This window comes from Solea senegalensis, linkage group LG2, assembly GCF_019176455.1.
Source record: "Solea senegalensis isolate Sse05_10M linkage group LG2, IFAPA_SoseM_1, whole genome shotgun sequence".
NCBI classification, from domain to species: domain Eukaryota; kingdom Metazoa; phylum Chordata; class Actinopteri; order Pleuronectiformes; family Soleidae; genus Solea; species Solea senegalensis.
In genome coordinates this window covers 14818278-14828889 of record NC_058022.1, presented here as the reverse complement: position 1 = coordinate 14828889, position 10612 = coordinate 14818278, and the positions used below count along the sequence as shown (strand labels likewise).

At 38.8% G+C, this 10612-nt stretch overlaps 1 protein-coding gene across 3 annotated transcripts; it reads left to right on the top strand.

Annotated features, from left to right (window-relative positions):
* Positions 1–4057: 4057 nt before the first annotated feature.
* LOC122765142 lies at positions 4058–9361 on the top strand. Of its 3 annotated transcripts, XM_044019258.1 has the most exons (7): positions 4058–4176; positions 4804–4873; positions 7201–7273; positions 7377–7526; positions 7614–7766; positions 8380–8604; positions 8697–9361. In XM_044019258.1, the coding sequence occupies exons 3-7, from the start codon at positions 7216–7218 to the stop codon at positions 9173–9175; spliced, it is 1065 nt and encodes a 354-aa protein (XP_043875193.1). In that variant the 5' UTR covers positions 4058–4176; positions 4804–4873; positions 7201–7215; the 3' UTR covers positions 9176–9361. The 3 variants fall into 3 exon arrangements, with proteins under 3 accessions (XP_043875193.1, XP_043875194.1, XP_043875192.1); XM_044019259.1 differs by lacking the exon at positions 4804–4873 and having other exon boundaries at positions 4058–4173; XM_044019257.1 differs by lacking the exon at positions 4804–4873.
* Positions 9362–10612: the final 1251 nt, after the last annotated feature.

Sequence of the window (10612 nt, the reverse complement as noted above, 5' to 3'; positions counted from 1 at the left end):
AAAATGTACCGTTTCAGCAACACAGTCGTCTTCAGGAACTAACCATCATCAACTAAAGCAAGTTTGGTTGGGATCAGACCTTCCATCGCAAAGTTATAAGAGTTTCACTGTCTGTTGTGAAAAATTATTATTATCTCCAACTTTGGCGCCCCCTATCTCGTACGCCATACAATATTTTAAAAAGCTTTTGATAACTTTTGATGCTCAACTCGTCCACATTGATCTCACCAAGTTTGAAGGTGATCGCACAAAAGCTCTAGGAGGAGATAATTGAAATACAAGCTGTCATACTGTCTGCTGTCAACAGGGGGCGCTGTTTTCGAAATTGAATATTTTCATATAGACGTCTTTAGGGCCGGACTATCATCAATCCTAGCAAGTTTGGTTCAGATCGGACCAGGATTTGCGAAGTTGTAGCAGTTTGATTTTTTGTCCCAAAAATCCGACTTTGCGTCGTTGCCATGGCAACACCGTTAAACGATTTGTCGTCATATTGATCACGCATCATCTACCATGTGTTTTGACTGTTGTCACCAATTTTGAGTGCGGTACGATTATCTGTGTAAAAGTTATTCCCGAAATCGTAAAAAAACTTTTTTTTTGTGTATTTTCTTTCACCACAAGGAGGCGCTGTTTTCAAACTTCACCGTTTTTTCATAGACGTCTTCAGCCATGGCCCATCATCAATGGTAGCAAGTTTGGTTCGGATCGGACCTTCCATCGCAAAGTTATAAGAGTTTTGTTTTTCTGATGCGAAACATCAGAATCATCACGAACTTTGCCGCCCCCTATCTTGCGCGCCATGCGACATTTGAAAAAACTTTTGATACTGTGAGCTCCTCAACTGGTCCACAGGGACCTCACCAAGTTTGAAGGTGATCGCACGAAAACTCTAGGAGGAGTTAGTTCAAATACCATTGCTGCGAATTCGCCAAAATCGCCAAAAAATCGCCAATCAACCCAAGATGGCGGATTTCCTGTTGGGTTTGGATCATGGTCATAATGTAATTTTTTCTTCATCCTGACCCACTACACATGTGTACCGAATTTCGTGCATGTGCGATATTTGTATTGGTCATGGTGAATTTGGACAGGTGGCGCCGCACTTATTGGCCCCTCCCACATTCAATTTTCAACGCACATTCCCTGAACCTTTTTCAGACGTAAATTTACACCAGGATTGATGCGGTCACAAAAATCTGTGAGTTTTGGGGTATGGGAAAGGCCTCAAAAATGCGATTCATTTGGGGGAATAATAAGAATAATAATAATAATAATAATAATAATAATAATAATCCTTCCAGTTTCAATAGGGTTCTTGCAACCTTGTTGCTCGAACCCTAATAATAATCCTTCCAGTTTCAAGAGGGTTCTTGCAACCTTGTTGCTCGAACCCTAATTAAACACCTGCCCGGCTGCCACTCACGTTTCATTTAGCTTTCCACAAACTGTCAAATCTTAGAATTGCTTCAAAAATATGTCAAGGTTTATTTATTCATCCCGTAAGTTCTCCACACGGACACACTGTCGTGTGCCGGGTGACGACAAGCTGTTAAACACAGACTCAGGTGGCAGATAATGAGATCCACAGATGTTACACTGCTGATGTTTTGAGTGCAGATAAGACTCCACAGCAGCAGGTTCTACGATCAGAGATAAGCACAAAGCAGATGTTGTTGTGTACATGCACAAAATGTGTAATAACAGTGGTACTGTGTGTCATGCAGAGTGTGATCTGGTTTGTGCAGCGGCTAATTGACAGTTGTGTTGCTTCATTTTGATAATGAAGTATAAACGTGCTGTTATTACTAACTAAATTAGTATACAGAGGAATTTTTGAATCAAGTCAAGGAGGAGAATTCTTTTCAAGCAATATCATAAGAAACTATTTAATATTTTGTTTAATATTGAGACCATAAAGACAATGACTACACAAAGACTGTGTGAGTGCTGCTCTTATCTGAGAAAAACTATTGTTAAATGAATAAATAAAAGCAAATATAGTCTGATAACAATACTCCTAATTGTTCTAAATCACAGAGCTCAGTAACATTATGTCACTTATCTGTCAAGATGTTAATGTGAACAAAATGTTTCAAAGCAATTCTGAAACTGCCCTTTAAAAAAAGTGAATTACACAACATCACAGTATGATAATAAATGCGTTATTAGATATGACAGTTGACACCACTGTGATGTGTAATGGATTAAACGGAGCAACTGCTGCTTATGTCGGGTTATAAAACAATGAGGAAGAGCTAATTCTTCTTTAAACACAATTTAAACTTTAAACACGATATAAATCACCTCCATATGCAACTCATCCAGCCACAGGGTCATTTAGACTGAAGATACTGTCTTTTTGTTTGACCGTGTCTCAAAATATGTGTATTTCTCATGTTTTTTTGGATGTTATTTCTTGAGAATCTGACAAAAATGATGGGAATGGTGAAAGAAGTTGCTTCTTTAAACCAGATCTCCATCACATTTTGTAGCGTTTTTCTCTTTCAACACCGTACTTTTTGCATAATCTTACCGAATAATCCAACCAACAAAGATATAGATGCAAATTCTTAGCAGATATAACACGTGTTTGTTAAACCTCCAAACCAAAATATTAATTCATCAGAAGATAAAATGAGTTCACGCCAATGAAGTGTCTACTGCCGCGCGCTCATTGTTAACTAATCGTATCTCGCCGACCAAGTTGATCAAGTCTTTACTTTTAATACTAAATAAGAATAAATAGTCAAATACTTTTCGCTCCGGCGATTCAAACACTGAAGTCACTGAATTCACAGCATGTGCTCAAACACGCAAGCTCATTTCTTTTTCAAATGAAAGTTCAGATTCTATGATGGATTGAACGCAGCAACGTCCGAGTACATCAGGTTAATATACAACGAGGAAAAAGTTAATTCAAAATAATTAAAACTGTATGTGAATGATCTCCATATAAAGACAATTGAGGAGTGAGATGGTGTGGATTGTTTTTAGTATTTTACACAGAAAGATGGTTTCTTTTGGATCGTGTACAGTATTTGCTTTTGTTCGACATATTTCACACAGCCGATTTGATGTGAAGACATTTGAACGTATTTGAGACGGGATAAAATGATCGGTAATATAAGTGAAGAAGAGTTGAACTTGAAGGGGAAAATGAACTTGAGTGATTCAGGATTGAAGGTCCTTTATTTGACGTTGTGCGGACATTTGCGTTTACATACACACAAGAGAATGAGATGTCGTTCTTAAGGTGCAATAATAAAAAAACGTAGAGAAATAGATAACAAAATAGAAGAAATAAGTCAACCATAGCGATAGCAGTTTAATGTAAAACTGTACGCAAAGACTGCGTCATGGAAATAAGAGAATTTATTTATTAAATGTTTTATAATTATGAAGTCTCACATACATTTTTAATAACTCTCTAAACACAACTTCCCCCAAATTCTTCCCCCTTTTTTAATCCTTTCCCCCGTCGTCGCTCAAACAACTCGGTCGTGTTTCTTCGTCGCAAATGTTTCATTTTGACTTTGTATTCATTAGCTGCTGCTTCTTTTCAAACAGTTCATAGCTTGAATGTCTTAATTATGTATCTACATCAGTTATGTGACCGGGGGGGAAATCAACTGAGCGATAAGCATAAATGAAGAATAGGATGTGAGCTGACCGCGCTGTGCCTGAGACAGATAACAAGTCCACTGAGACTCTTCTCAGATTTCATGTTATCAGGCAGCGAAGTCAAATCGCAATTCTACCCAATTAAGATCAGTCGCTTGTATGTTTTTGGAGAGATTATATTTAAAATAATGTGGAAGCTGTATATGAAAGTATGTAATGTGCTGATTAGTGTATGGTGCCATCGTTTTTTCTGATGTAATAATGTAGAGCCACGTATACATTCTACTATAATATAACTGGTTTATTTTGAAGTAAAAGCAAAGGTGAGGAGAGTTTGTGTGACTATATCAGACTCTTCTTATGTAACAGCCAATCAAAGGTCATTATTCTGACTTTGGGTTTCATCAACAACTGCTTTTTTTTTCTCCAGACCAATCAGTGGCGAGGGAGGTGCAACAGCTTTTAAAAAGGTTTTGTTTGATAAATAGTCAACATTTCCTCTTCACACCAGACCCGAACACAGACGGACACTCCGGCGCTCAACGACAACAAGTATGTATACTGAATTTTGTTTTATTTTAGCCGAATATTCACATACTATATGACATAAAATTGATTAAACATCAGTTTAAATGATCATAAACGACAGGCGAACGGTATTGTTGATATGTCATCCTGGCGTTTACATTTGGATCTTCATTCAAGATTTTTATTTCCTTTTTTATTTTGACATTGTAAATGTGTCTATTTATATGCGCTGAACTTGCATTTATTCATTTTTGTTGACCACAAATTTGCACATTAGACAGGCCAATGTCCGTGATAAACAGTATTTTAAACTGAATTCTTATGAAAGTTTGAGGTTCAGTGATTTTTCAGCTTATGAATAACTCATTTTTCTTACTCTGTTTTTTTTAAAGCATATCATCGCTTCAACTATTTTTGATTTAAACTGCATGAGACATGAACTATGTACGCGTGTAATTTATTTAGCCTCGAGCAGGACTTTAAATAGTGAACACCAAAAACACGTCCAGTCAAATTAAACTGTAATCTGGCCCATTTAATTTCCCTTTTTCTTCTTCTGTTTGCTCTCCTCCTCCTCCTCATCCTCTTCACCCACCTCTCCTCTGGGTTTGGCCCTCACCCTTCCCTCCTCGCCCTCCCCCCCACGTCTAGTCGTTGTTAAAGCTCCACCCTGACTGCAGATATGATCGTCTAACTTGGTCTCTGGGCTACAGCTCCACAGGTGAACGTCTGTTGATCACCAGAGTCTCCGGCTGGTCCCTGGCCTCCGCTCTTATTTTAAGGCTGATCTCAGTCGTGATAAATAATGCAGTGTTATTTGTTTCCCACTGATCCCGTCTGACTGCTTAAAATATCCATTACAGTCAAGTGTTTACACTCCTTGATCACATATTTAAAACATGCATAAACCATTTGCTCTAAGATGTTTCTCTTTGACACACACACACACACACACACACACACACACACACACACACACACACCCTCAGGTATTAATACTTAATGTTGCTTTTCACCAGGTGCTGACATGAATTACATTATGGATTTTTTTTGTAAATATCAAACCTTAGCTCTCTGATATTTGTAGTATAATATCTATATTGAGAGTCAAACGCATGGTATGTCAGGCAAATAGCTGTGAAATAATTTTCACAGAATATTGTGACGCTGACGAGACTCTCTGACACCTACTTAAGTAAAGATCTTTAATTATCTGTGGAGATTTCATAGATTTATTATAAATGTGAGAGAGGAGAAATGACAGGAAATTAGAGAGACGATGATGACATGTGACAAAGGCGCTCAGACACAAACAAATCATTGTATTATTATGCAATAATATTCATCAGAAGCCTGGATATGAATGTTTTGTTACCAGAACACATTGTTATAGTTATATCACTTTCTCATTATTATCTCAATGTGCTTTTTTCTTCTTTCTTGTAATTTCAGTCAAGAAAATACTCTTTTACCCTTTTATATCGTATAATACACTAAACAGCGATCTGCAGCAGCTTTTAAATAGAAATTTTTTTCCGTCCTAATAATTCTCAAACCGCGTTACACACATTTATGTATTTTTTTGCTCAATTTTGAACACCAGAGAAATATTTAAAACGTGATTCATTGAAATGTTACTGCCATATCACGCATAACTATTCTTTTAAAGTGTCAAATCACAGTAAAAGATTAAAAAGATTTTTTTTGTGCGCAATCATAACACACAAAGGCACAGGAGGGGTGGGGGCAGAGAGATAAGGCAGTGATACAGTGAGAGAAAAGAGTCACATCTATCTTAAACCACAGTCTAAGTGTGCTGCCGCTGCTGTGGTCTTTCTCTTTGTCTTTTTAAGCGAGGAGAGATCCGTCTTTCGTGGAACAGGGGAGGAAGAGAGGAGGTGTGCGACGCAGGGGGGGGGCGACGATTGGGATAAGAATCTGCACCTAGACTAAAATCAAGGCCCACCACAACCCGGCGTATATGCTTTACGTCTCTTCCCTCCCAATTTCTGCCTGTTTCTTTTCACACAAAAAATCTGAAGCCCACCACAGGCCGCCTACTCCCGGCTCACTCAACTGTTTCTCTTTTATCTTCTGAAATCTCTCTAAATCTGAGACCACCACAGACCACTGTTTGCTTCCTGCTGAGTGGTTTTGACTTCACTGCAGAAAAATGTTATATACACGTAAAATGATATGTGTTATGATGTTTCTGTTATTACTTAATATAAAGTGATGCTTTTCAAATTTACATTGAATGCGACACTTAAGTTGACCTCTCAGTGTCAGAGCGGCGTTGAATCAGAAGCGTTTAATTGCAAAAGGCCGAGTTTGCTTTCGTGCTAAATTGTTGAATAAGCACTCGCTGACAGATTTAATATCCTGCCGCCTTCTTGTCTGTGAAAGAGGTTCAGAAAATATTAGAATCTGTTGACTATAATGAATCACAGACAAAAGTTTGAGCCCTCTGACACTGTTAGAACACGTAAACATAAAAATAAATAAAGTTCCCAGCGCTGCAAACCAGTTCAGCGCAAATGTTAAAACATTTAAGTCAAATCACTCCTGAAGAAAAACGATTTTGATCCGTATTATATGAATACATTTTAGGACTTTTAGGACGAGACTTCATATTTGCTTCATATTATCATATGATCTTTTTAATGAATTCTTTCCTTTGGCTAAAATATACATCACCATGGTCTGACCTGTGAAGCTATTCTGATGACACGCTTATATTCATATGTTGTAGAATACAACTTTTTCAAATCAAATTGACCAAAACATAGTCTATAATTATTAAGGTTAAGTCAAGAAAGGACTTTATTAAACCTGAGAAAGATAAGTAACTTTCTGACCACATGTTTATGTTGCAGTTCTCCTTTAACTCATTCGAAAATGAAATCATCAAATTGTCTTAATCTTGCACAAAATGCTAAAAGACAGCGATTTAGAATGAATTTCAACATTAAATATTTCTTGCACATTATCTGCATTGTTTGTATGACAGGTGACTGATTATAAATTTCTAAAATGCCTGTTTTCCAGACTCTACAAACGAGGATGGGAAACTTCCTTCAGCCCGTCATCATTCTCTTCTCTCTGCTCGTCTCAACAACAGGTAAAATGCATTCATTTTCAAGCGATTTATTCATTTTTAACTTTTAGGAGGTTAGTTTTGTTGGACATGTTGTTGTGACGCGGCGTCCTTGTCACTTTATCAGGTGCTGTGCAGGTGGTTTATGCCCAGGTTGGAGAGACGGTTAACCTTAAGCCTCTAGAGTTAAAAAAATCACATAATTATGTGTACTGGAAATTTATGGACCTTCAACTTGGCTGGCGCAATCACTTTGGTGGAAAGTCTCTGACCAATGGTAACCAAAGCATTGAGCTATGCATATATTTTTAAATTGCAATAGTGTAATTTCGGCACTGACGGTCCTTTATGCCTTGTGTTACAGATAAGGCCTGGAATAATAAGCTGCAAATGACTGACGACTCACTGATCATCCAAGACATCCAACAAGAAAACTTTGGCACATTTCAAGTGTCAGTGTCAAGTCAGTCTCCGCTCATCTCGACCATCTCGACCATCATACTTGTCAAACTTGAGGGTAAGAGCAAAAATAAGGTGACGTGTTCCCTCCAGTCACATCACAGAGGGGGCTTTTATGCTTTCTGTTGTTGTAAATATGATCTAGATCCATAGTTCTCAAACTGTGGCGTGTGTACCACCAGTGTTACGTGTACCAACGGTGGTACGTGAGCTTCCTCTGGTGGTACTTGGAGGAAAATCAGAAATGCTGTTCTACTGTATTTACCTGGGTATGTGATCGGAGTGGAGCTGAGGAATTTTGATCTCTCGCTCCATAATCTAATGGAGTGTGTGAAGTATATGTGAGGAAGAGGAGGATGATGATGAGAGAGCAAATGATCTTATCGGGAATGAATCTGCCTCCTGTGAAAAGTCTGTAGCTGACTTTGCTCAATCTGTTTGCACCACTTTAAGAAGTTTGAGAACTACACGTCCCATTTATTTAGTTTTGAGAACTACTCATGAAGATTTTCTGGAGTCTAGAAACAAATGTGTTAGGTTCAAATCATGCTTTTATGGAGTGTGTTAAGATGTTTGACACAAAGACTTTGAACTGTGTTCTCCCTCACTAAATGAGTAGCAGTAACCCACTGATTGTCATCATTCCCACTCTGTTTCTTTCTGTGTTATAGTGAGTAAGAGCCCCGCGTCTCCTCTGCTGCCTGGAGAATCTCTGTCTCTCCATTGCAGCGCAGAAGTTAGCCGGAAGCCGGAGATTTACTGGTTGGATCCCACAGGACAGAGAAAGACAAATAATGATGGCAGTTTCTCCACAAGAGTCACAGGCCAACACAATGGCGAGTGGACTTGTGTTGTCGCTCAACAAAAACATGTCAAAATGTCCATCACAGTTGTGGGTAAGTTACTTTAGTCCACAAGTATGCATGTGTTTTACAGTTTCAACCCTCCTTCTGGTGATAACGTTAGTTCTCTTTCACTCCCTAATTAGATCTTTCTCCAGCTCCTTCACATGCTCAGTATACGTCTACATCTATGCCCGTCACCATCCCCTGCTCTCTCTCTCCTCACATCACCTGGGAACAAATCAAGGTTAAGGGCGTCGAGGAAGTTCACTGGCAATTCTTCCCTCGGCAGTCTTCAGGCGTCAGTGCTGTTAAGGCACAGAGGCTTTTCTTCCTCTCACTGGAGTCGATGCTTTTCACTGCAGAGCAAAACAGAGACCTGAGGCCTGTTCTACGGCCCACAACAGGAAATTTCACTTTGACCAGAAAGCAGGGCAGAGAAGAAGACGCAGGAGACTACGTGTGCACGGTGAAATTCAAAAATGGCGTGACCCTGAACTCGACTGTACGCGTGGACGTGCTGCAGAGTAAGTCAGAGCAAACAGTGCAGCTCTTTGTTGCACTCACATCTGCACTGAGAACTTTTGAAGTTTGCTTGTTTTTCTGTTTGACGTGCATTTTTTAATAGTCTCTCGTACCATGCAAGTGTTTAATCTCTCTGCTGCTGCTTGTTTCTTTGAACGTGTCCCCAGTGTGACGTGTGTCTAATTCAGTGGCTAATGCACTTGTCTAGCTTAACTTGTTTTAACAGTACACAACGAGGTGTCGCTCTGCCAGAGCGGCGAGATTAAACAAAGAATTTTAATTGCAATGTGCTTTCTGAGCATTTATGATGTGAGACTGACATTTTCTCGTTATTGCCTGAACTACCATTTAACCAGGAGCTTTTAAAAAGTCTTCCAATTTAATGGAGTAATTTAAAACTATGTTTATTTTGAGTAAATAAGCAAGAGGCTGATTTGCCTCCACTTTCCTCCACCCACCACAACAATTATTTACAAGATGGATAAAAAAAAATGAGGTGCCTAAGATAACTCTGATATTATTATTAGGGTTCGAGCAACTTGGTTGCGCAAGAACCCTATTGTAATCGCTAAGATTATTCTTCTTCTTATTAGGGTTCGAGCAACTTGGTTGCAAGAACCCTATTGTAATCGTAAGAGTTATTCTTCTTATTCTTCTTCTTCCGCCCGCCAAATGAATCGCGTTTTCGAGGCCCTGAACATACCCAAAAACTCACCATATCGGTTAGTATGTCGCCCAGCTGAAAAGTCATACTTTAGTAAGTCAGTCCAAAAATATGACAAAAAGTCATAGGTTAGTATGTCGAAAAAAAAGTCATAGGTTAGTATGTCGTCCAAAATGTGAAAAAAAAGTCATACTTTAGTATGTCATCCAAAATATGACAAAAAAGTCATAGGTTAGTATTTCGTCCAAATTGTGACAAAAAAGTCATAGGTTAGTATGTCGTCCAAAATTTTACAAAAATGTCATTGTTTTGTATGTTGTTGGCATAACCCGGCTCCTAGGCCATGACATATATGGGAAGAGACGCAATGGATGGTAGGAAAGTAAACATATTTATTTTAACAAAATAGACAACTAAACAATTATTTGCAAATATGAAGTGTGTCAGTCAGTGATATCAGCCATGTAAGTGTGGGTGCGTGAAGAATGAGGTGTATGGTGTTGTGGAGTGAAAACAGAACCAGAATCAAACAAACAAAAGGCCTGCAGCTGGTGGAAGCGTCAAAAAAACCAGAGAGAGCCCGAACAGCACTGGGGAACGGCCTTTTATCCTCTGTGGCAGCAATGCACAGGTGCTCCAAATTCAGCCGGCTGCCACACCAACACTCTCCCAGGTACCCATTGATCCACGGGGAAAACACACATGACTCATACCAGCATTAACACAATTGAGGCTTGACTAGGCCCCCCCCCAAGAAAGAGATTGTATGATAGAACCATTTGTTACTACTACACTCTTTCTGACCATAATTATTTAATAATATGATGAATTATAGAGGAACCTCCTCAGTTCTTCAAATAGACTTCACATTTT